The 27,108-nt window shown below is 36.8% G+C and overlaps 1 protein-coding gene across 1 annotated transcript; it reads right to left on the bottom strand.

Moving 5' to 3' along the window:
- Window positions 1-26,488, bottom strand: LOC149842249 (uncharacterized). Its single transcript, XM_090001336.1, has 4 exons — window positions 25,898-26,488; window positions 3,053-5,451; window positions 1,901-2,122; window positions 1-531 (listed from the first exon to the last, which is right to left on the bottom strand). Exons 1-3 carry the CDS (start codon window positions 26,216-26,218, stop codon window positions 1,912-1,914), a joined length of 2,931 nt encoding a protein of 976 aa, XP_089857462.1. The 5' UTR covers window positions 26,219-26,488; the 3' UTR covers window positions 1-531; window positions 1,901-1,911.
- Between the last annotated feature and the right edge of the window lie 620 nt (window positions 26,489-27,108).

Genomic DNA, 27,108 nt, shown 5'->3' on the forward strand with positions numbered 1-27,108 from the left:
ATGGGAATGGACATGGGTTTATGAAGAAAATCCTATCAGCTCAGCCTTTACATGTGAAAGCTTTCACAGGAGAGGAGGTATGAAAGGATTTACATAGATAGCAAAAAAACTGGAGCCCACTTATGCCAGCATGGCACTTTTCCACCATGATGATTTGATGTTTGTTTCATTCACGGTGGGAAAAGATTATATCAAAGTTGCCAGCTCAACAAACAAGTCTTAAAGAAAGACCTCTACATCAAATCCCATCTAGACAGCTCTAAGCAGGGATTTTCATGTTTAGACTAGCCCCAACACATTTTTCACTTAATATATGACCTGCCAAAAGCACTGCATCCACAACTAGTTCCCTACCACCTAAAGTTGTATGTCTTCTCAGCCAAGTTCATAAAAAGCATGCTACCGACAGGGGCTCCGCTTGTCTGGCAGGAGCAGTTAGTGCACGTCACCTTGTGTTGGAATGTTGCAAGTTCTAACCCCCAAATGGTATGGTTGTATAACTGGTAGGGGTCAGACAAACCCCAGCTTTCTCTGTCAAAAAAAAAAAGAATATGGTTAGATGGAATCCAAACTTGGTTTGCCTCTCTGACCAAAACCTGGAAACATTCAGAAACCAAGCCAGGAGGAATCGCTTCTGTTCGTAATTTTGAGCAAAAACCGATGGTTTACATGATGCATTTGCATTTAGCAATGCATAGATGAATTTGGACCCAGGGTCCTCCATGGCCCGAGCTACACCAGAATAACCTGTGTTGGGTCCATGAGCAACTTGACTGTAACATAACAAAAATGGAGCAGATATAATTCTCACCTAGAAAAAATACCTAGTTTACAAGTGAATAAGAATGAAAGCAGAACCATTTTGAAGCTAATCTCGTGTGGAGAATGGAAAAGGAACATAACTTTAAGCATCAGAGAAACCTAAACACACACATGCAGATAAGTGGATTGAAGCTTCAATATGAATGAAATTTACAAGTTGTGATCAATCATCTGATTCCAACCAAATCGCACCCCTCCCTGTCTCAACTTAGATCATAAACCATGGTTTCGGGGTCTAGACCTGTTCAAGAGTTAGATGAAGGATCTCTCTCTCTCTCAAATACAGAAAGCAGCTGACAAGCCTGACATAGCACTATTCATAAAGAGCACTACCTTGCGTTCATCTTCTGACCACGTGATGGTTGGAATATTGTTGGCAGACAATCACAAACACCACGAACCGGGACTCGTCACTCCTATGGGTTCACGGCCACTCACATGGCCACATTCTATGGACTCCACAGCAACAGAATGAATCAATGAATGCCCCACTTAAAATGCTGCCATGTGATCAGACGTGAACACATCAGAAATGAGTAAATAGATCAGTGGTTCCCAACTGCTAACACCACACGTCTACCTTATTTGAAAGGACTTTGCTTGTTGGCGAAAAACATTCCAGCTATTGCATCTCCTTGCATTCAAGAGACTGTCAGCTGATAATCCCGGCTACGTTATGAAAAGAAAAGAATGCAGCACCATACATTATCAGACTAGAACATGGCCACATGATGATAATCTCCAAGAGGAAAAGGAGGGTGAAAGGGGAGTAGAGGGCGGCGAAATGGGTGGGTCAATCCCATTTGGATTAAGATCCTCCTCAATTTTCCAAATACAACTTGGTTCGGTTTTCGGGGTAACGGTTGGGATGTCAACCAAACAACACTCAACCCAGTTGATGTGGCGTGCCAAATTTACATCAACTTTGTTAACACATGTTATCCAAACAGGCGCCCCCACAATATAGAAAAATAACAGCAAAAATAGAAGAAAATAGAGGCATGGGCATATAAAAGGAAATGAAAAAAACTTTACAGGGACAGAGACATCAACAAACAAGAAATGGGGTCCGCTCTACCTGCAGACCATTTAATCAGAATTCTCGAGCTTTCCTGGAATACACAGTCTGCTCTCAAGCATGAAGGAAAGATCATGCATCTGAGAGATCAACATCTCGACTTTTTCTTTGCTACTAGAAGCATCGGAATCGAACAACATGGCTGCTGAGGTGTTGCCTCCATTGTTAACCAAACCTTCCTGATTGGTATTTGAGTCAAGCATCCCTACTGCATCTCCCATTCTGCAAGAATGAAACCTAAATAAGGGTATACTAAAGTTTGATTGTAGAACATAAATTAAGTTTGGTTTCTAACAGGAATCTATGTTCAGTAATTCCTGTAAAATCCAATAACTACACTCCATGGAGGGCCTAATGAAAGATGTAGATGTAATGAAAACTTTGTTACTGTGATCAGCCAAGTACAGTCAGCCATTGTATGCGAAACCGCCACCAAACCTCAGAATATCTATGATCCCAATGGAAAAGCAGCAAATGGGAAGAAAATTGTCCACCTCATCATGAAAAAGGAATCACTGACCACCTACTGATTCCATAATATCTTCTTGCCATAAAGTGTACTGCACTTGCAGGCAATGTCTTAAGATCTCACGGATAACTGTACCCTTGGTGGCCATGGAAAAATACTAGTAACATCTTTCTACTTCTACTCCACTACATCTTAATGCTTCTGATGACACCAGGATATCTTGTGTCATTCAACCAATCCGTCTTCAATGCATTCATGGGTATTTAACCTAGAGTTGCATGCCAGAAGTTGTAAAGAAAGGTGAATGTGACATTTTTGCAACAGATATATCCAAACAGCTATGACACAGGAAAATATCTGGCATGGCACCCAAAAGTCTGTCCCGACAGTCCTTTGAGATGAAAGACGCCTAATATCAGGCCACTAAGGAACACTTCAACTGCAACTAGTACCATTGTAGATTGAGATAATACAGCAGGCAACCATGTATACTGCTTGGTAGTTTGCATGATTCAACTCCAGAAACATGCACTGATAAAATTATTCAAAAACTACTACAATGAGGCTGGCATGATGCTATTCCAGGGGCACAAGAATGAGATCAGTTCCAGTATCTATTTTACCAGATTACTTCGAACAGTAAGACAATGAACTAGTAACATAGTCGAGAGTGAAGATGATACCTGCCGAAAAGGGAAGACTCTGATGACACATTATTTAAATCAACAGAACTTTTCTGACTCTGAATATCCATGGAAAAAGGGTCAGAATGAATACAGTTAGCAAAATCTATTCCTTGTATTAAGTTTGCTGAGTTGATCTGTTTAGTAGTTTCTGGTGAAACTGCTGTGCCAGCTAGAGGCCACACATTTGAAGAGGGCCCAGGCATATCTCCAGAACCGGCAAAATCCTGCCAATCATCCATTGAGTCATCACTTTCTTTTATTAGAAGATTGTTGTTATGTTCTTGTGAATTTCCCCCAAAGAATGTATCAAATTCAGAATTGAAAAAGGACAACTGATTCAAGTGATTAGATTCTTCACTCTTATCTTTGGAATCAGCAGTAATCTGTACCACTTTATGGGATCCTGCATCCATGGTTCTCTGAACAGTCCTATAGTTTATGTTGATGGACTCCATTGCTTCTGTTAATTTTGCTGAGTCAACCCGTGTAGTAAATTCTTGCAGAACTGCTGAGCCAGATAGAGGCCATGCACTTGAAGAGGGCTCATGCATATCTCCTGAACCAGCAAAATCCTGCCAATCGTCCAGCAAGTCATCACTTTCTTTTCTTAGAACAGTGATACTATGTTCTTGTGAATTTCCCCCAAAGAAAGCATCAAATTCAGAATTGGAGAAGGATAACTGCTTAGACTGATTAGATTCTTCAACATTATCTTTGGAATCAGCAGTGATCTGTACCACTTTGTTGGATCCTGCATCCATGGTTCTCTGAACAGTGTTATAGCTTATGTTGATAGTCTCCAGTTCTTCTGTTAAGTTTGCTGATTTGATCTGCTTGATAGATTCTTGTGGAACTGCTGAACGAGCTTGAGGGCGTGCACTTGAAGAGGGCTCAGGCATATCTCTAGAACCAGCAAAAACCAGCCAATCATCCGGCGAGTCATCACTTTCTTTTGTTAGACCATTGCTGTTATGTTCTTGAGGTTTCCCCCGAAAGAGAGCATCAAATTCAGAATTGGAGGACAACTCTTTCAAGTGATTAGATTCTTCAACGTTGTCTTTGAAATCAGCAGTGCCCTCTACCACTTTATTGGATCCTGCATCCATCGTTCTCTGAGCAGTGTTACAGTTTGTGAGAATAGTGTCCATTTCTTCTGTTAATTTTGCTGATTCGATCTGTTTAGCAGATGCTTGTGGAACCACTGATCCAGCTAGAGGCCACACGCTTGAAGAGGTATCAGGCATATTTCCAGAATAAGCAGAATCCTGCCAATCATCAACTCTTTCTTTTGTTAGACCATTGCTGTTATGTTCTTGAGAATTTCCCCCAAAGAAAGCATCAAACTCAGAATTGGAGGACAAATGTTTCGAGTGATTAGATACTTCAATGTGATCTTTGGAATCAGCAGTGGTCTGTACCACTTTATTGGATCTTGCATCCATGTTTCTCTGAAAAGTGTCATAGTTTATGTCGATAGAATTAACTTGCATAGCAGGTTCATGGGAAACTGCTGCACTAGTAAGGGGCGATGGACTCGAAGAGAGATCTGGAGTATCTGCAGAACCAGTAAAATCCTGCCAATCATCTAGTGAATTATCACTTTCTTTTGTTTGATTGGTGCTGTTGGTCTCTTTTGTATCCATTCCAAAAATTATATCTTGAGACCTGTTCTCTGTGGAGAATGAAAAATGAGTAGAACCAGCGAAATCCTGCCAATCATCTACCGAATTATCACTTTGTCTTGTTTGATCAATGCTGTTGTTCTCCTTTATATCACTTCCAAAAATTATATCTTGAGGCATGTTCCCTGTGGAGAATGAAAAATGTTTGTATTCATTAGTTTCTTCATCCTTACCCTTGTTATCTGTTGAAAACTGTATCTCTTTATCGAGTCCTGCTCCTTTAGTTGCCTCCACAGCATTGAAAAAGTTATTAGCAGTAGGTGAAAAGAAGCTTGTTACATTGGTATCAGCTGTCTGACTTCCAGAAGTGCCTGGTTCAAATTCAGCTTTCCAAGAAAAAGATGCATCTGCTGTATTGGTATCCACCATAGAATTGTCATAAGTTTTCTTGAACATATCAAAATGGAATTCTTCAGAAGGGATGATAACCATTTCCTTGCTAATTGAAAGGTCTGATGTTGACTGTCCATTTGTTCTGTCTGGTGCTATCTCTGTTTTGGCCTTGTTGAAGAAGGTATCCAGTTCAACACCAGCTAAGTTTACATAACTCGCATTTGGCACTGGAACCTTGCTCTCACTGCTGTTATCTGTGCTCTCAGTGCCTTGAGGCCACTTCAGCTCAAAATCTAACAATTCTGACAAGACAATCTCTTTCTTTGGGGTCTCCTGTCGACTTGTAGAATGCAGTGTCCCAGTATTCAATGATACAACTTCCTGAAAGAATCAAACTCACCATATTCATGTTTTATTCAGTCACAGATATCACCGATATTTTGAAAATATCGTGATATTAACGCTAGAAATTGAACAAATGATATTAACGGCAAAATATCACAATATTTTCAAAATATCGGCAACTTGAATATATCACAATATTATCGCTGCTGCAACCCAGCCAGAACCATAACAGAGAAAGAAAGAAGAGGAAGGAAAGAAGAAAGAGGAGGGAAGAGGCAAGGAAGGAAGGAAGAAAAGAGGAAAGAAAGAGGAAAGGATGGAAGGAAGAAAAGAAAGAGGAAGGGAAGGGAGAAAAAAAAGAAAGAAAGAAAAGGGAAGGGAAGGAAAAAAAGAGGAAAGAAAGAAAGAGGAAAGGAAGAAAAAGGAAGGGAAAGAAGAAAAGAAAGAGGAAGGGAAGGAAGAAAAAAAAGAAAGAAAGAAAAGGGAAGGAAGAAAGAAAAGAGGAAGGAAGAGGGAAAGGGACTTTACATTTATTTATTTTTTGTTTTTTTTTCTATTTTTTTATTTTTAAATTTTGAGATTTTCCTGAGATTTATTAGAAAACCTATAATAACACGATATTATATCTCGCCGAGATATAGCCGATACCAATATTTGTGACTATGGTTTTATTTGATGCAGAAAAGAAGATTGTCTACAATTTCTTATGTTAATGATAAACCATGGATCAATGGACAAAAGAATTCCATCAGATGCTACAATAAATTATGAACAAACTTATTAAAAGTTAATGAAATGCTTCCCTAACTATGCCTTTTGCAAATAAGAACAGTGGAACAAATGTTGTAAGTATCGTACCGTATCGTACGATACAGTAAGACACATATCGTTATTATGGAAAAACTGATACGATACACACTCGTATCACGATACGAGTGTGTATTGTATGATATACCTTCAGCGTACTTTAAAAAGGGACAAATCGTAATTTTTTTTAAAGACCTCTTGAGGGTCGACTTCCTCATTTATGTAGAGGCCAATAGACGGGTATCTACACACCCTAGGAGTCGTGAGAGCGATTTGAGGCTCGATTTGTGAGAGAGGGTTCCGTGGTTTGCTCAAGTAATAGTACATTACCACCATTTTTCAACTTAAAGAAGTGGGTTAGGGTAAAAAATCTCTATTATGAATAAAATTACAAAACTACACTAAAAAAAATCGCCTCGGGGGCTCACGCCTCCCAAACCCCCACCTTACAAGCAGAGGGCATTGCCCGTTGCAACTTATCGTGAAGTTGGATCCGCAAAAATTATCAAGGTAAAAATCAGGGTCCACATTCCTTCAACAAAGATGACATCAGATGATTGTGAACACCCCAAATTTTTCAAAGTTTTGTAAAAATGACCCTTTTGCCCCTGATTCCATTTTCTGAGAAAATCAAAACAATTTCAAAGCTAAATTTCAGTCATTCTTCAGATTTTTTGAACTAAATTCCATATTAATGTATTCAAAATCAATTCCGGATCCGAATCCAGCATTTTAAATCCAAATTTCCTCAAAACCCGGATCCGAACCCATTTCTGAAGAAATTTTCTCAAAATAGCTTTAAAATTCTCAGAAGAATTCTCTTTTGTAAATATTTTACAAAAACACAAAAAAAATTAGTTTTAAATCTTTGATTTCTCGTAAAGTTTTAGAATTTTATTCTAAAAATACAAAAAATAGAAAAATAACATAAAAACCAAAAAGAACAAGATTTTGGAAAAACTGCGAGAAAAAAAAAAACAAACGATTTCAAGCTTTTTAAAGTGGTTTTTGCTAAAAAACTCATTTGAAAAACCATTTTACTAAAAGTTTCTAAAGAGGAACCCTCTTTTTAGAAAAAAGAAAATTTTACAACGACTTGCTCCCGCGTATTTTCTTCTGGAAACCTCCATCGCAAGAAGGCATCTCTCCATCGTTGATTGTAAACCAGCCTTCTCGTTCTCCCCCTTTCATCTTCAACAAACAGCTTCTCGAATTTTCCTTCTTCTCTTTAAAGAGGGCATCTCTCTTTTTCCTTCGGGCATCGATCACCCAGCATTGTCTCTCTCAGCCGTCGCCTTAGACCCTTCCTCAGCAGCCCATTTCGGCATTTCCTGCAGCGGAGGAGGAAGATTTCCGGTAACAAGAATACCCAAACGCACTTCTCCTCTTTCGATTTAAAGCGAAAAATCTGGTAAGAATCTCTCCTTCCCTATACTTTTTTTTTATTTTATTACCTCTGAGCTTTCTCGATTTGCTGCCTCATTAACGCACCTTTTGAGGGATTGGGGTTGCTCATAACAATACCCATCCCTTCTTTGTGCAATAGTAACGGAATATCCATCCCTACATTTCTTTTGTGTTTATGGAATTTTTTTTTCTCTGATCGAATATCTGTTTATACTCGATCTTCTTATTCTCTTTTCCATTATCTGACTTTCCCATTCATGCTCTTAGATTCCTCATTCATGATGAGTTCTTGGTTTATTTTGATTACCTATTTCAGATTTCCCTTTTTATGGTCTGTTGATCTTAATTATCATAGTGAGTTCATATTCTTGATTTATACTGAAATCTTTATTTTATAATCAGTAATGTCATGTGAATGCATTTTGGAATTCATTCACGACATTCCCTTCCATTTTGCGTCTTCCATTATATTTCAATCGTTCCATTGATAACATTCCATGATTTTTTTTTTTTGTATTTGATTACATTGAACGTTCACGGCGTTTGACCCCCCTTTCTGATTCACTGATTTTCGTCAAGAGATTGCCCCCGGGTGCGCTGTAAAACTCAAAATAAGCAGTCTACGGCAGTAGCTAGTGACCTGGGTTTGCTGAACAAATGGCTCTGAGCCTGATTTGCGATTGATCTTATTATTATTATTTTTTGGGGCAATAAAACTCTGGTTCCGTTTCTCTCATGCATGAGTCTTCTCTTTTAACCCCTCCCCCTGTCTAACTTTCATGTCATATATTGTCATCACATAGGCTAGGTCCCATTTGCATTTTCTGAAATGGAGACCCACGGTGGATCATCAGTTCACCGTGAGACTCTTCGTTATGCTGGACTTCCCTTTCTAAAAGTTGAATCTGTCCTGAGATTACTGTCACGAGAAGGCAGTTCCATCGGGATGCTTCTGTCTGATCTACCATGTAAATTGAGGATGTTAGATCTAAAAATAGGGGGTTGATCTGCCACAAAAAGCAAATCCGACCTTCCCTAATAGCAGATTTCCTTTCCCTGTTGTAAATCCTCTACTTGATTGGCCCTAAAAAAAAGTTGTCTGATCTGAATTGCTTTGAAACGATCAGCATTTGAATGGCCATGGAGCCCAACATTTTTAGATTTCCTCGTTTTTCATTGTGCTCCCGTACATTTGTTTTAGTTCTACAATTGTTATCTTCATGCATTTGTGAGTGTAACTCTCTTGTATCATCATATGTCTTCATGCCATTCTTTGCTAAATTCCTCAGAATCCTGAGTTCTGTGTGACTTTCATATGAAGTGCTCTATTTACTTGAACTGGCTAATATGGGGAACCCCCATGCTGTAGCTGTTCCAACTTTGTTTCTTGTGAACTAAACAAACTCCAAGCTCCAATCGATTAGAATCTGTGGCCATAAAAAAAAAAGAAGATGAATAAGTGTTTCATGATGATTTTGAAATATGGCCAGACAGTAATTGCAGAAGGAGGTTGATGGGGTGCATCAGGAGATTTTTAGATGGGTTGGAGTTCAGAAGTGTTTATACCTTGATAAACAATTATCTGGGTTTGTCAATCGCATTAAAGCTTAAAAGGATCTCACCCTGGGATAACTTTGGGCTCCAGAGGCTCCATATATCACCTGTCATAACGATGGTTGTGTCCAAAGATAAAATTGACATCGAGTTGGTTTGCTGTAAGTGATCAATTCGATATGAAATCAAGCTACCACTGTCAAAGCAAAACAAGTATTCAGGGTTATGGCCAGGTGCAAGTTAGCCTCTCTCCTGCAACATTTTCAACAATGACAACTCAATGGAGTCTTGATTGATTCGATTAAAGGGAAGGTTCAACGTGCACCACCTATCACAGCAGATCTAAAGCCATTCGACATCCATTTTCTTTTCTGCTATTACCCCCTGTGCATCTCTTATACATTTTAATTCTCATATCTGTCTATGTTTATCCTATGTTATTGTCCATGTTGCAGGTCCATCATCATTGGCGCTCGCCCAAGCACTCATATCAGCCACAACAGCCGCTGCCAAAGCTTCCCCAGCAGCTATATCAAAAGGATATAAGCATCCAGTCGTTGAAGGTATATTTCCTGTAGGCACCCCTTTACGACATAACCATGTTCTGATTCCTGTAATCAACGGGGGAATCATCGCCACATTCTGGGTACTCTCTCAGATATGTAGGGCTCACGGATTCTGTCATATCTCCTGTCTTTAATCGGTTTTCTGCTGTATTTATTTTGTTCACTCAACAGGACGTTTCAAACACTCAACATTATATGGCGCTAATCTCAGCATATGCTTCCATGCGACTCATCCTGATTCTTTAACCTGTATATTGCACATAATCCACATGTATCATTTATAACCCTGTGAACATCATCATGTTATTTCATGCTGATTTATTGTTTACCTAAATCAAAATACACATAAGAGGCTTATGCCAATGCCAAGTGCAGGGATCGTGTACATCTTTTTTTTTTCTTCTTTTTTTTTCTTTTTCCTTTTTTTTATTTACCATTATTCATTCTTCTTTTCCTTTACCTTTTGCTTGAGCAAGCAATTATCCATTAATGTATACCCTCATTTCCCATGATTCTGGGATCAGAGAAATGATTGAAACTGAGTGACTAGGAGAGATCCATCCCTTCGTTTGTGCATTGATACCGCCAGGCCAGAGGCTATGCTTTTTGGTTAATTCAGACATAAGAGTTCTTGCAGGATCATAATCATGGATTACTTCCATCTCAAAGTAATCACTCTATTTACAAGGCCTAGTGATTGAAATACTTCTGAAGTTTTCTTTTAGCTGTCAGGACATAGCGAGATCCATGAGGACCTGTTAACGGTTAAATAGGCCATTTCTGAATATATGAATGAATGACTTTCAGATATATGTGATTTAGAGTGTGCTTGAATATCCTCAAGCTCTCGAAAAGACAACAGGTAAAGTTCCTTTTTCCTGTTCATCCTGATATATAAAAACAGAAGTCTGAAATTGAATCGTTGGAAGGTTGTCATTTTTTTTAGAAATGGGTATCTCATGGTTCTGCATCATGCATTTCAACGATTTCCATAATTTCACAAAATATTCAGCACGCTTTTCGCTGCATATTACATTCACCTGTCATTTACTTCCCACTTAGATAAAGTCAGGCGTCTGCACTAGTGTGACAACATTTCTTTTAGTTTCCATGAGCATCTGCAGCAGCCCTCCCTGCTGTAATCCATTACCCTCACTATCTGTAACTGCACCCACTTCATCTACTAAAACCCGTCTCACACCACTATTCACCCACAGTCCATCTTCAGCCCACATTTACTGCATGCACTGCAGACTTCCACAGCAGTGTATCATCACTGCTACACATCTTCCCTGTCATTTTTTTTTTTCAATACCCCCTTTATTGTTACATAACATAGTTCGTCATTTCATCCACTATTTAGCACCCAGCCATTATAGGTATGTCAGTTGCATCATGACCATCAGTCATGTTCATCTCATTACATTCCAGTCGACCTAGTCACTGTCATTTTCATTCATTCATATTTACATTCTATGCTTTATGGCATTGCATGGCAACACAGATCCCCATATTGCAAACTCGCCACATCATCCCACCGGGTTTTTCTCCTGCAATACAGCAGATTTCTTCTAAGTGGGGCAGTTTTCATCACCAAATCCAACCAGCTACTGCTGCAATGCAGGCATCACAACCCTGCCTCCACCAGCACATCAGCTATCCATATCCTGCCATAAAGACCCCTACACTCCAAAGCTACCCTTAGGCACCAGCATCATGCCTATCATATGTATATGTATAAATATGTTTATATCTTATGAAAAAAAAAAATCTCTAGTCATAGGAATACACATACATGCTTTCATGAATCCATTCCCTTATATATATACATAGCCATGTATATTCTATTATGCTCTTCGTCTTATAAAGCATTATCTTTCTTTTATATCTGTGTTTTCTACTGCATATTAACACTTGATTTTTGCAGGAAATATGTGAAAGACATCATTACTTGGGGTTGTAAATTTGCTTTTCCCATGTTGTAATAGCTAGATATAATGAGAATTTACATTTCCTGCTTTAGGTAGAATGAATGAGCATTGTAAAATGCCATGAATTGCTTATTTCATGTATTTTTCCTTCATTTCTCAAAATTCCCACGATGGTGAAACACGAATGGCACGTGCATCATTTCGTAAGAGGTAAGTTAATTCTAAGTTGACGATTTACATCAACGGCCATAGTCGGGGTGTAAACAAAACTTAGAATTTTTGTCTTTTACAAAATAACACTGGATCCACTTTTCAAAATCCATCATATTTTTTTCAAAATATTTTCTTCCTTTTATCAGAATTTAACTTAAAATTAACTCAAAACATGTACCAATGGCCATAGTCAGGGTATTTTGAGGGTTAATTTCATTTTAAATTCTATAAAAGCACCAAAAATGTATTTTATTCTTCACTTGAATTTAAAAGTGATTATTATATAATATATCCAATGACCATAGTCAGGGATATATTATATCTTCAATCTCATTCTTGATCCATTTAAAGAATGGAATAACTTTTCAAATTCCAATTTCAAACTCTTTAAATTCATTCATCATATAGGATAGAATTGCATCATATTTTCAAAACTTCCTTTTCAAAATTCCAAGTGATTCTTCTTCTTAAATCAGATCTTATTCAAATCCAATTCTATCTCATTTCAAAGATTCAAAATTCAAATTTCAAAGTCCAATTTGACTTTGAAATTCCAGAAATCATTTTATATTCAAAACTTCAAATTTCCAACTCAATCCAAAATTCAATTTCAAAGTTCAATTTAACTTTGAAGTTATCCTCTGATTTTTAAAATCAAGTTCACCTCCTTTATCTTCAATCAAGGTTTGGATTTGAATCTCAAAACTTAAATTTTGGGTTTCTAAAAACCCAGATCCATCTTTAAAGGTCCTATTTGGACTTTTCATAAACCAAATCCAAAGTCAAATCCTAGTCTCAACTTGGATCCAGATTTCCAAGTATAAACCCCATTCCGTTTTGGATCTCCCATCACAGATCCAAAATTCCATTTAGGATCCAAATCCTCTAGATCTCCCATCACAGATTCAAATTCCATTTAGGATCTAAATCCTTATTCCACTTTGGATCTCCAAATCATAGACCCAAATCTCTTTTAGGATCCAGATCCTCATTCTACCATTGGATCTCAGATTCAAATCCAAATTCCAATTCTTAGGAATCCAGAATCCAACCTTATTTTGGGTCTCAGATTCAGATCCAAATTCCAATTCTTAGGATCCAGAACCCAATTCTACATTGGATCTCAGACTTCAGATCCAAATCCATTCTAGGGTCCAGAATCCAATTCTACTTTGGATCTCAGACTTCAGATCCAATTCCATATTAGGATCCAGAGTCTAACCCTATCTCGGATCTCAGATTTCATATCCAAATACCATCTTGGATTCCAAATCTCGAATCCAATTCCATTCAAAATTCCAAATCCAAATTCCACTTTAATTCCAAAAGCCAATTCCATTTCATTCCTGATTTCAAATCAAGTTCCCATTTCAGATCTTAAATTCAAAATTCAACCTTGAACTCTATTCAGAATCCAGAACTTGGATTCGGATTTCATCTTGAAATTCCAACTTTTGCAAATCCCATTTCTCAATTCCTTTTGATTTCCCACATTTTCATCTAAATTCAAAACTTCAAAATTGGAATTCAATTCCATTCCAAATATTCATCCAAGTCCAAACCTCTAAATTCAAAGTCCATTTATGACTTTGAAAATTTCCTTCATTCTCTTTTTATCTCAAGACTTCAAGATCAATTTTTCAAATTCCAGATTTATTTTCCCAAAATCTTGATTATTCTAAAAACTTAGAACTTTAATCTGAAGTTCTAAGTTAGGAATCATTTCTTCACTTTATCAGATTCACTTGGAAACTCTTCAAAATATTTTCAAAAAGAGCATACATCTTTGCATTTGCACAAGCATGATTCATTGTGCATTTAGACTTAGGATAAATACTTAGATAAATTCTTTGCAAAACAAAAGGCATAAATTCGACCCTTGGTTCGATTACCCCTGGTAAAGGTGTCAGGAACGGTCGAACCTCGTACCGACGAGCGGATCCTGTCTCCCAGTTTTCCCGCAAATATTTCAAAACGGAGGCGAGTTATTTCAAAAAATTTTGAATTAAGGTCAAGTGAGAACCGCAAAAGAGTTCCTCTTCTCTTCTCTTCTTTCTTTTCTCTTCTCTCTTTCTTTTCGTCTTTTATCTTTCTCCCTTCAAAAAGGAGGAAAATAAGAGGTTGGAAAGGAAAAGAGAAGGAAGAGAGAGAATATCACAAGAGGAAAAATTTTGCGATGATCACAATGATCCAGTGTGACAATGGGGCACTCAAGTAACAAGTGAAAATCGAGTGCACCTATTGTCATAATATTTTTGTTTGTGCAATATGAAAGTATTAGTCTTGTGACATGTTCTTAATTATAAGATATTTAATATTTTTCATTGTTCTTGTGAGATAGTTGATGTTTGATGATGTCTTATGCAGCTCATAAAGACATAAATGTTTCATATATGATTTTATGGTTGTATTTTGTGCAATTCATCATTATTTCATGTGTTGTGATTTTTTTAGATTTTTTGATAATTTTTTCTTATTTTTCATAACTTTTTGGAATTTTTGAAAAAATATTAAAAATTTATGATTTTCTACAATATGATACAATATATATCTTATTTTTGGCCTAACCGATACGGATAACGATATGATACTTACAACCTTGGAACTCAATTATATGCCTAAAGGGAGCAAAAAAAGCTCCGTTATCCAAGAATTTGACAGTCATGGAAAGACTATACATGCCAATGGCGTTAGGGCAAGAATATAACTTTCAGGCAGTATCTTTCCAACTCTTTTTTTTCTCATGTTTTGTTTTAGGTTTAAATGCATGCGGCATTGACACCATGAATCTAATATAGGCTTGAACCATATAGAACCAAACTGAGAGTAGTTGAGTTCATATTTTGTCAAAGGGGGCTCCAATTAGCACAATTCAAACTTTTGTAGAAACTTGAACTGTATTAAATACTCTCAGCAATTTAATGTGTTAGATTAGGTCAAAAATTAAATCCATACAAAATCCATGTTAGACCCAAGAATTGGATTTGGGTAGATCATTGATCACAACAGCTTGGAGTTGAACCTATACGATCTTGTTTCAATGAGTTTTGGTTTTTATGCTTGAAGCCTTTATTAAACCAAACTGAACAGTATTTATATGTTTTGTGTCAATGTGTGTTGGTTTTTACGCTTGAACTCGCTATGAAACCGAACTGAATAGAATTTACAAATTTCGTGTTAATGCATGTTACTTTTTACACTTGAATCATTTATTAAATCAAAATTAATAAAGTATAATTCAAACAAAAAGTACACGTATAAACAGAAAAAACCAACATCTCCTCTCCTATTAATAAAAAATGAGGTATTTTTGTTGCTTCATTTTATTTGTATTTCTTGAACATTAATAGGAAACACTTTGGTTCATCAAACAACTATTATGCTTAAAATTAAGCATAAACAGAAACAGAAATAAATAAATACATTCAAAGACTGCTTATATTTTTCCATTGTTTCTTCTATTGATGAGTAGCCAATATAGGAAGTTTACAATTTATATGCATGAAAGGTACTCCTTGAAATATTGCTAGTATTTTTCTTTGGGAAAAAACATCTCTAGGGTTGTATGTTGGCAAGTATTGACTTTCAGATATGAGGAATCCTATTAGAAATCAAAAACCAGAAAACAGACATCCCAAATAAAGCATAATATCACGAAGTGGCACCTCAAGAGGGGAAAACAAAAACGTCACTTTTGGTGACCAACACAGAATTTGCATGTCCTCTCATTTTACCAATATATTATCCTCCAGCATCAAGAGTATAGATGAAACCAGCGTTACAAGTATATGGCTGTAGGCACATGTTTGGACATCACTATAGGCTCTATTATGGGAAATAGCATAGAATTTTGGAGAGATGAGGACAAAATAGAGTATCATGAAACACTAATGAGAAAAGATAATGTCACTAAGCGACTAAGAGATGCACAAGCATACAAGCAATGGGTCACTAATGGGCAAAAATACAATAAGCCACAAAGTGGCAATGGTCAATTACAAAAAATGGGAGAAAGAGAGCTACAAAATATGAAAACTTTTATTAAGAAAAGCTTAAACAAGCTTGAAGATTACATGGGGCAAAGCCCCTTATTTATACACAAAAGGGACCCAACGACGGGCTCCCATGGAGTCGTTGGAGCCCCTCCAACGGTCATAGGGTCCAACATCTCTATAGGTGGACCCCTCCTGTTAGGATAAAAGAATAAAATAAAAAAGAAGGAAAAAGAAAAAGAAGAAAAGCATATCCCTAATGGATATGCGTATTACATGTGAAAAGACTATTTTAACCCTAGTGGGTATTACAATATATATATATATATATAATAACAATATATTTTAACACCCCCGCCCCCCTCAAACACACGGTGAGATCATCGACAGTTTGCTGAGGAGAAAGTAGAAACAAAGCAATGGCAATGGCAATGTTATGTTTTGATGAAGAAGTCCGTTAGCTGATACTCTGAAATTGCATAGGATAGTTGAATGATACCCCATAAGAATTCATCACGAACATAGTGGCAATCCATCTCTATATGCTTTGTTCGTTCATGGAAGGTGTGGCTGCTAGCAATGTAAATAACACTCTTGTTGTCGCAACCTAGCTTTCAAGAAGTAGAGAAAGATATGCCCATATCTTTGAGCAAACTTCTCAACCAGACAAATTAAGTGATAGTGGTGGCCATCGCTCAGTACCAGCCTCTGTGGAAGAAATGGACAATTTTTGTTATTTCTTACATCTCCAAAAGATTAATGATTCTCCAAGAAAAACACAATAACTTATTGTAGAAATATGATCATTGAGGTTACCCCCAATCAGAGTCAGTATACGCAATTAAATTAGGAGATGAAGAGGAAGATAAGAATAGTCTTTTTGTTATGATTTTCTTTAAATATCTGATAATTCTCATGACAGCCGCCATGTGAATCAAAGTAGGAGCAGTCTGGAATTGGCTCGCACTGTGAACAACATGAGTAATATCTGACCTGGTAATAGACAAATATGTGAGTGATCCAATCAGCTGACGATAAGAGTGAGATCTTCTAAAGGAGTTTCATCATTGGCTCTCATCTTAGCGTTGATTACTTCGGGAGTTTCCACTTTCTTTTCGTCAGTTAATCCAAACCGAGCAATAATGTCTGATGCAAGCTTCATCTAAGATAGAAGATACCTTCGAGAGGAATATGCAACTTCGATCCTTAAAAAATACCTTAGAAGCCCAAAGTCAGACATATAAAAATTATTTTTGAGATATTTTTAATAAGTTCAATTTCCTTTTTATCATTGCCAATGATGATCATGTCATCGACATATAACAAAAGGATAGTTATGTGATCTCCTGCAGTCTTAACAAATAAAGCAGTATCAGTATAACAAGAAATAAAACTATTAGCAAGAATAACTTTACTAAAAAGATCACACCAAGCTTTCGAAGCTTGTTTTAGACCATAAAGGGCTTTGTTAAGTTTGAGAACTTTTCCTTTAACAATCTCAAGACCCGGGGGAGGATCCATAAATACTTCTTCACAAAGATTCTCATTTAAAAATACATTTGTAACATCGAGTTGATTATAGGTCATTGTTTAATAGATACTAAAGCTATCAAGGTTCTTACACTAATCATCCTAGCAACTGGGGCAAAGGTTTTCTTATAATCAATTTCATATTCTTGAGCGTATCCTTTAACTACTAACCTAGCTTTGAATCTTTCTAATGTCCCATCGCTCTTGGTTTTGACCTTATAAACCCATCTACATCCAATAACTTTTTTGTTTAATGGTTGATTTACGATGGTCCAAGTGTTGGCTTTTTTAAGGGCTTTTAGTTCAAGTCTCATAGCATCAACCCAATGTGGATGTTGCTTAGCCTCTTTAAAATTGAAAGGCTCATGATAGGAATGTATTATCATTACACAAGTTCTATAATTTGGAGAAAAGGAATTATATGACATGAATTTTTGTGGAGGTCTACTATTCCTAGATGATCACCTAGGTTGGGTTTCTTTAACTTGATTTTCTAAGGAGGTGTTTTGAGAGTATATATCGAAAGCACTTTCTGGTACATTGCCCTCACGTCGAGTATACACATGTATATAATTAAAATTCTCATTGTAAGAATCAACAATTTGATGTGACAAATCAACAATTTGATGTGGCAAATCAATATTTTGATGTGAATTGTCATCACAAGTATGATCACACATTAAATCACTTTTAGACCTAAGTCACACGGACTCGGCTATAAGGTCGACGCACCCGCATCGACATGCCCTGACATGGGTGCGGCTTCGGACACGGGGTAGACACAGTCAACCAAGTGTCGAACTCGGTCAACGCACTAGGGCCGAGTCCGTCCACATTTTGGACTCGGTCAACTTTGACCGAGTCTATTTTTGTTCATTTTTAGGGCAAAAGACGTAATAAAAACTAAAAAAAATGATCTTTTTATATATTTTTTAAATATATATATATATATAGCCGAGTCTTATTATTGTTATATATATAGTTGTGCCCCCTAATGGGCACAACTTTGACCGAGTCTTATTATTGTTATATATATATATATATATATATATATATATATATATTTTAAAAATATATATACATACTGTCACACGGACTCGGCTCCAAGGTCGACGCACCCACGTCGACACGCACCGACACGGGTGCGGCTCGGACTCAGTCAACCCGACCCTGGGTGCGGTCAACGCATCCAGGGTCATTTTGGTTCACTTTTTGGAAATTTTTTAAAAAAAAAAATTCTGGGCTACAGAATTTTAAAAAAAATCTTAGGGGGGGGGGGGGGGCTTGCCCCCCTATAACCCCCCCCCCCCACACACACACCTCCTGTAAGGAAAAAAACCCTGAATCAGGCTTCACCAACTCATCACCTATCCCCTAATGGGCACAACTTTGTCTGAGTCTGATATATATGTATATATATATATAGCCGAGTCCCCGTGTCCAAAATTTTTGAAATTACGCCGCACCCGTGTCACACCCGCACCCATGTGACATAGTATACATATATAGTCGTATCCCCGTGTCCAAAATTTTTTAAATTGCTACGCACCCGTGTCGCACCTGTACCCATGTGACAGTTTTAGACTCATTTCTAGGTAATAAGTCAAATAGAAGAGAGTAGTCAATCTCTTCTTTAGATTTTTGAATTTCAAAACCATTTTGTTCTTCAAGAAAGGTCACATTTCTTGAAACATAAAATTTGTTGATTTTGATATCACAACATCTAACCTTTTTTATTTTCTCCATAGCCAATAAAAGCACATTCAAGAGCTTTTGGTGATAGTTTATCTTATCCTTGAAAAAGAACAAAGCACTTACAACCAAAAACTCTCAATCTTTTAAAATCTGGAGATATTTTGAACAATTTTTCAAAAGGAAACATTTTTTAAAGAAGAGAAAGGCATTTGATTTATGAGATAAATGGCAGTAAGAGTGGTTTCGGCCCAAAAGTTATTTGAAACATTTTTAGAAACAAAAAGAGTCCTTGTTGTTTAAACGAGATGCCTATGTTTCCTTTCGACAAGACCATTTTGTTGGAGAGTTTTTGGACAAGATCTTTGATGTATAATGTCGTTTAGTTTAAGATAGTTTTGAAATTCTTTTGGCATGTATTTTCCTCCAGAATCGGATCTAAAAATGGTTATATTGTTTGGAAATAAATTTTGAATGGGAACATGAAATTCTTTAAAATTGAAAAATACATCAGATTTGTTTTTGATAAAATAAACGCATGTGTATCTAGTAAAATCATCAATAAATACAACATAATAGAAATAACCTCCTTTAGACAGAACATGTGTCTGTCCCCATACATCCGAATGCACTAGTTCAAATGGTCTTTTGAAAATAAAATTGCTATGTGGATACAAAAGCGAATGCATTTTCCCAAGGATACAATCATTGCAAGTAAATGTTTTTCCATTACAAAACTTTTTAAAAAATAAAAAAAAATACAACTTAGAAATACTAGGGTGACCAAGCCTTTTGTGTCAAGTCTCAAGATTTTTAGATTGAACATGATTACAAAAAGATTTGGATGGCAAAGATAAAAAATCTATGTAATATAAGTCTCCTCTTCTATGGCCTTACCCAATCTGCTTCTCGGATCGGATATCCTGCATATAGCAATTGGTTGGTGAAAAAAATACACTACATCCAAAATCGGTGATTTGAGAGACCGAAAAAAGATTTAAATTAAGTTTTGGAATGATTCTAATTTTTGGAACATGAAATTCTTTGTTTTAACCATAAACTTTTTCAAGGTTTCTCATTCCTTCAACATATAATGATGTTCCATCAGCCGTGGAAACGAAGAATTTGAAAGAATTGAGACTTGGTTTTGACAAAAGAGATGCATTCGGAGTCATGTGGAAAGAGACACCCGAATCAAGAATCCAAGAGGACATACCTGGAATTGATGAGATTGCGGCACCAAAGGTGAAAGGTGTGGAAGAGTTCATCATCATGAATTGTTGGAGAGTTTTGGTAAGTTGTCCAATGGAGTCCTTTATATCTCCATCTCTTTTTTATTCTTCACTTGAATTATTTGAACACTCTCCAACCGAAACCACCTTTCTTTTGAGTTTAGGACAATCCTGTCGAAGATAACCGGTTCATTACAATGGTGAGAAATGAATTTTCTTTCACCATTGTTATTTTTCCAAAAATGAGGAGGTTTGTATGTCCTCATATTATCTTTCGGTCTAAATACTGCATGGACCTCATCGATATCTTTATTGAGAGCCAAGCGAGTTTTTTCTTGGCATAAATCGGTTAAAATTTCACTAAGAGGGGTAGAAGCCCTATGAAGAAGGGACCCTCTTAGTTGTTCGAATTCGGGACGAAGCCCATGAATAAATTGAAAGAACCTCTCCATTTGCTCTTGCCTCATAGCAATAACACTTCCTTCCCATTGTGGTTCGAGAAGAGCAAGTTCATCTCATAATAGTGATAGAGCACTATAGTAGTTTCTAATGCTCATGTCCCCTTGCTTGGTTCCTCTTATTTTTTCTTTCAAAAAGAAATGTCTAGAAAGGTCTTTTTCAGTATACATACCTTTCATAAAGAACCAAGCTTCATTTGCTTTCTTGAATTTGGCAAGATTGGCGCATATTTTGAGCTCCACATCTTTCATGAACCATGCTAATATTTTAGCATGCTCACTTTCCCAATCTTAAACTTTAGATTGATACTCTTGAATAGCTTTAGCCTTCTCTTCTTCATTCAAAGCCTTTTCTTCATTTCCATCCTTTTTTATAAGCTTCAATTGTGGTTTCAGAATGGTTCCACATACATATCCCCAAAGTCTTTTACCTTTGAGGTTGTTTTTCACGGCGGTCACCCACATCCTATAATTTTTTCCATTCAATTTGAATGAAAGATCGATCTTTGTGTTGTCGGCCATTTTGGAGGAATTTGATAAAGAACAAAAGAATGACACTTAAAAATTTAATCAAACGTAAGTAAGAGTACTCCAATGATGCTTTCACAACCAAGGCTTTGATACCATGTCACGAAACATTAATGAGAAAAGATAATGTCACTAAGTGACTAAGAGATGCACAAACATACAAGCAATGGGCAACAATACAATAAGCCACAAAGTGGCAATGGTCAATCACAAAAAATGAGAGAAATAGAGCTACAAAATATGAGAACTTTTATTAAGAAAAGCTTAAACAAGCTTGAAGATTACATGGGGCAAAGCCCCTTATTTATACACAAAAGGGACCCAAGGAGGGGCTCCCATAGAGTCGTTGGAGCCCCTCCAACGGTCATATTTATGGCTGTTGGAGGGGTCCAACGTCTCTATGGTGGAACCCTCCTATTAAGATAAAAGAATAAAAGAAAAAAGAAAAAGAAGAAAAGCATATGCCTAATGGATATGTGTGTTACAAGTGAAAAGACTATTTTACCCCTAGTGGGTATTACAATATATATATAGATAGATAGAGAGAGAGAGAGAGAGACGTAAACATATATATAAAATATCTCTCTCTCTCTCTCTCTCTCTCTCTCTCTCTCTATATATATATATATATATATATATATATATATATATATATGTAATAACAATATATTTTAACATAGAGAATCCACAAATACTTTACCCCAAGAAAAACAAGTTTTCCATTTTCATAAGACTAAGACCAAAACTTCCCCCACCCCACAATGATGCCCCTTTGATAATGCCCAAAGCTCTCCTATGAGCCCCTTCCAAACAGCAGCAGATGAATTTTTACCCAAATCTCTCCCCAGTGTTCTAAATATCGGCAAAGCTATGTCACATAGACACAGATATGGGTAGGAGAGACATGACGCAGTCAGACTTGGTATGATAGGCAAGTTTTGTAAAACTAGGATACAAGGACACCACCATACAACATATAAACTGTGCAATCTAAATCAATAAAGCATGAATACTTGAGTGCAAATTCTCAAACAACAACTCTAAATTATTATGATTAATAATAAATAATGAATAACAAATCCAGGTTGAAAATTAAATGTAATGCAATCATTGATAAATTAAAAAGTGCAAATATAAAATAATTAATGAAAATAATAAAAGAATAGATTAAGTTAGGGATATGGTCTTGAGTCTCGTGACCATGCCAAACATAAGTTTGAGATACTGGAAGTGAGAAGCGATGCATTTTAAAATGTATAGGAAGCAGAAAGTGAGGATTAAAAAAAGCAATATAAGAATTGAATGGGAATCAAAATGGAACATAAATAAAACTAAAATAAAAGTCACTATTATTAAATTTAATGATTTTTTAGTGTAAGAATTAAATTTTTAGTCAAATCTAAAAATGATGATTGTCAATTTAGAGAAAACACATGGAAGTGAGTGAGAAGCGTGAGAGAAAACACATAAAAAACATGAAAAGTAGAGTGAGAGAACATATAAAAATAATAAATGAAGCGTGTGAAAATCATAGGAGAAGCATGGGACAATCTAGATTTTCATCAAGTTTCATAAGCGAGGAATATCGTGCTTCCGAAGTGAGTTTCTGGGTAGTGGGCTTTTCAACTATCTAAGAAGCATCCGGTAACTCTGGTTAGGTGTTATGCTCAAGGGCATGTCATGTTAACACATCACACACATGCTAAGAGAAATGTACATGTACATGTGCACAACCACAAAGCCCTACTAGCAAACAAAGGCGTAGGACAACTGCAGAGGATATGGATAAGATAGTAAAACATGGTACTCTTTTGACATATATAAAAAAAACAATTACGCATATACTCATTGCTTCCTATCACCTCCCAAGAACTAGTGATAGAGAAGTTTGGATGTCTAGAGTAGAGAGAGAGAGAGAGAGAGTAATATTTCACCTCTATATCCAAGCATGAACTAATTAGGCAAACCGAAAGTCAAGGTTGAACAAAGTCTGGGCTGTTTAAGGTCAGCTTGTTTAATGTGAACTTGTCCAAGCTTGGCTCAAGTGAGCTTGAGTTAAGCTTGGCTACGCTCAAGTTGTGGTAGCTTTATCATTCAAAGCCTTTGTCATGAAAGAGAAGGGGTAGGGGATTTAAACCCACCAACGTTCTACCTAAGGTAGGACTTATTTTTTGCTTTTTTGCAACATATAAGTGAGTAAACCATGTAAATATACACATTAAAAGATTATGTATGCCTAAACGAGCTTTATCAAGCTTGAAAAAGCATAAATTCAAGCCACGTTTGGTTCATTTGACTAAAAAAGCATCAAACAAGTGCTCAAGCTCAGCTTGTTTAAAAAACAACTGAGCTCAAGCCAAGCTGTAACTGGGCTGAGCTCAAGCTACTTCACTTGTTGTGCAACACTTAAACTAATATTGTCTCCATAGTCACCCATATCTTGAAAATATCACGATAATATCGACATTTTAAACTGAGACAAAAACATCGGCAAAATAATGCCAAAAAAAATCCTCAGCTAGAAATTATCAAGAACAACTTAAGTGCTTAGTTGTCAAAAGCACTAGTTGGAGCCTAGGCAGAAGACCCCTAAAAGGACTAGTCGAGGCCTAGGAAGGACTAGTCGGTATAGGCGGAACCAAAAAATAAAACATCAAGAAAAATTAAAATATTACAATAAATAGTTAAATCTAGTAACAAACATATGATTGTAACTTTGAATGGTGTGTAATTGAATGTGACATATCATAAAATTGCATAACATTGAATATAAAACATTATATATATATATATAATATATATATATAATATATATATATATAATATATATATATATAATATATATATATATATATGAAACACAAGCATATATGTAAATAACAAAAACAAAAAAGAAGGAAAAAAGAAAAGAAAAAAGGGGAAAAAAGGAAGAAAAAGAAAAAGAAGAGAGTGGAGGGGTGAAAGAAGGAAGAAGAAGAAAAAAAAGAAAGGGAAAAAGAAAAGGCAAAAAGGAAGGAAAAGAGGAAGAAGGTAGAGGGGCAAAAGGAGGAGAAAGAAGAAAAAAAGAGGAAAAGGACAAATAAAGCATTATGAGCAAGAGGAAGGAAAAAGAAAGAAAGAAATGAGTAAAAAAAACGACAACCATGTCCATACAGCCTAGACACCGCCTAGGCAAGAAAACAAGCCCCTATCGTCTAGACCCATATGCATAGGCGCTGGCCCTACTGCCTAGCCCGCCTAAGGGCCCCATCGCGTAGACCCATAATCCTAGGCAGCACTTAGGTGCCACTTTTGACAACTAAGCATTAGTAAGTATGATCATCATCAATATTGTTCTCAATTTCATTTGACGTACAAAAATTACCAAAATCAGTCAATTTTAAAAATCAAAAGCTTCAACCTGGGGATAATTTTTAGTCTAGCATATCAGTTCAAGTTGGTTAATTCCAAAATTAGAAGTAGCAAGAAAGAAGGCCGTATCTTAGAAGGATACCCATTTTACTTGAATACACAATGAACACTGCATCTACCATTGTTCTACCCATGACAGCATAAACCACAGATGGAAAGAAAGATTATCTATAGAAATGGATAAAGATTGTGACAACTTATTGACATGATTCAGAGATACAATAATGCAAAAGATAATTGATAACATAAGAATACTTCATATATTCTCAACCTAAAGTAGAGCCTTTTCTTCTTCTTCTTTTGGTCATGGAGATGGTGTTGTTTCTGTGAATAACATTATTTACATTATTTCTGTGGGCCCCATGAACTCCCATTGAAACACAGGAGAAACCTTTCTCAAGGGAAATTGTTTGTGTTTTAATAAAACCACAAACTACCAATTGAAGTCGATAAGACATAGTGAAACAACATCTGTGAGTAATAGAGATTCGATATTACAAAAAAGTCAGGAAGTACACCCAAATCTTGCACAAGTCCTATTGTGCCACAATATTCATCCCTTTCAATAGTTAATCAGTACAATCACTTCTAGTTGTTGGATATCATAGTACTTAGCAGCACGAACTCACATAAAAAATCCCACCTTCATTCATCAGCTCAGCACATATTATACTTTATACATCAGAAGATAGTCCAATTCCTGATATCATCTCTAAACACATAATTCAATTCCTACAGATTCCACATATTCTAATAAAGCCTCAAAGCTCGATAAAGAATATTGATTATGGAAAGCATCAATCTAAAAGCATTTGTAGCATTACAAGCTCCTTAATCAGGGAGAAACCTATTATCCTCCAAGAAAATGGATGACACATCCACAACATCCACTTGACGGTTCATTTGTTGAACGTGCCGCATATTATGCTTAGGAAATTAACATTATGGTGCAATTCTGACAAAAGAAATGCACAATTTCGCCGAAAAATCGTTGAATTTTTAGATGGTCAAATCCATCTGATATTTTATAAAATCATGCATATAAAAGAACTGCAAGCCCTAGAAACAAGAGATCAAAGAAAGGATCACTAATCTGGGATGAGAGATCGAACAACGCACTAAAACCTAAAACACGAATTCGAAGAGCATAGAAGGACTCACGGATCCGTCGAGCTGTAGGGATTGAAGAAACCGGCGATAGGCGAAGGTCGACGTGAAGGACATGGAGGGCGGGAGGACGTCCTTCCGCTGATGGGCGCCGCAGTAGATGCAGACGTGCGATCGGATGCCCGCCAGGAGGCCGCCGCGGCACTTTTGGCACCGGAGGTACGCCGGCGAGGGCTCGGACCCGGCGACCGCCTCCTCGAGCGTCGTGAGCGGCGGCAGGCTCGGATCGCGCGGATCGAACGACGGGACACCCGCGTCCTGCCGCAGCCGAATCTTGAGCCGCCGGATCAGGGCGGCCTGGTACTCCGTCGCCATTCCCAACCCCTCTCCCTCTCTCTCTCGGGTGATCAGCAGATCGCTCAGTGTATTTATAGTGTTAGGGTTCCGTTTGCTCCCCGGTGCTCCGATCGATCCTCCGTCGATGATGAATTCAAGGTTAGGGTTTCTCGTGGTGTTACGATGGGAGAGTGGGCTTCCTAGTCAGTGTTATTCCTCTGTGGTCGTTTGCCTTCTTCCCGTTCGGCCGGACCTGAGTGAAGGTGTAAACGGACCGGATGCAGGCCGATCTTGCATGATCTGAATCCCAAACCAAAATTTAAGCAGCAAGTCAGTATTATGGCTGGTTAACAAACCAAGCGCCTCGTGACTCGGCTGGGTTCAGCCCGTCATGAACTCGTTTATTATAGGTTTATATAGTTGGCGAGCCAAGACACGAGTAACTCTTTTAGCTAAACAAGTTGAGGCCCAACATAGGCTGTTCGGCTTGGCTCGACAGTGCTTATATATATAATGCGTTCTTTAGAGCTCCATTTTCGTTAGGTCTCATTAGGCCTATTTAAAAATTATAGCTTTAAGTATTTTTTCTCATGCCCAACACTGTAGATGATCTATAAGTTTTGTTTGTTTAGTGGGAATTAGACAAATCTGACCTCTATAAAGGTTTTTTAATTAATGGCCATAAAGGTATCAGTTTTTTTTGGCACATAAAAACATGTGTTTTCATTAAAAAAACATGATACAAGTGTCTATTCCTACTAAATCGAGCATTCCTAACACATCTAACCATTCAAATCTATCATGAAACACAAAACCTATGAGGCAAAAGGAGAAATGAGGCTTAAAATGTTAAGTTCTCTATATAGAATCACTAGAATACGAGAACTAATATGTGAACAATAATTTTTATGATTTTTTTATTCTTTTCT

Source organism: Nuphar pumila, chromosome 3 (assembly GCF_984573655.1).
Source record: "Nuphar pumila chromosome 3, dmNupPumi1.hap1.1, whole genome shotgun sequence".
Classification (NCBI taxonomy): Eukaryota; Viridiplantae; Streptophyta; class Magnoliopsida; order Nymphaeales; family Nymphaeaceae; genus Nuphar; species Nuphar pumila.

What these genes read in the sequence shown, in the direction of transcription:
- LOC149842249 (XM_090001336.1), bottom strand. Translation starts at nt 26,218, where the DNA reads ATGGCGACGGAGTACCAGGCCGCCCTGATCCGGCGGCTCAAGATTCGG. An exon ending in CCCTACAGCTCGACGGATCC is followed by an intron (nt 5,452 to 25,897) that starts GTGAGTCCTTCT and finishes TGATTCTTTCAG; the next exon opens with GAAGTTGTATCATTGAATAC. An exon ending in GAGTCTTCCCTTTTCGGCAG is followed by an intron (nt 2,123 to 3,052) that starts GTATCATCTTCA and finishes TCATTCTTGCAG; the next exon opens with AATGGGAGATGCAGTAGGGA.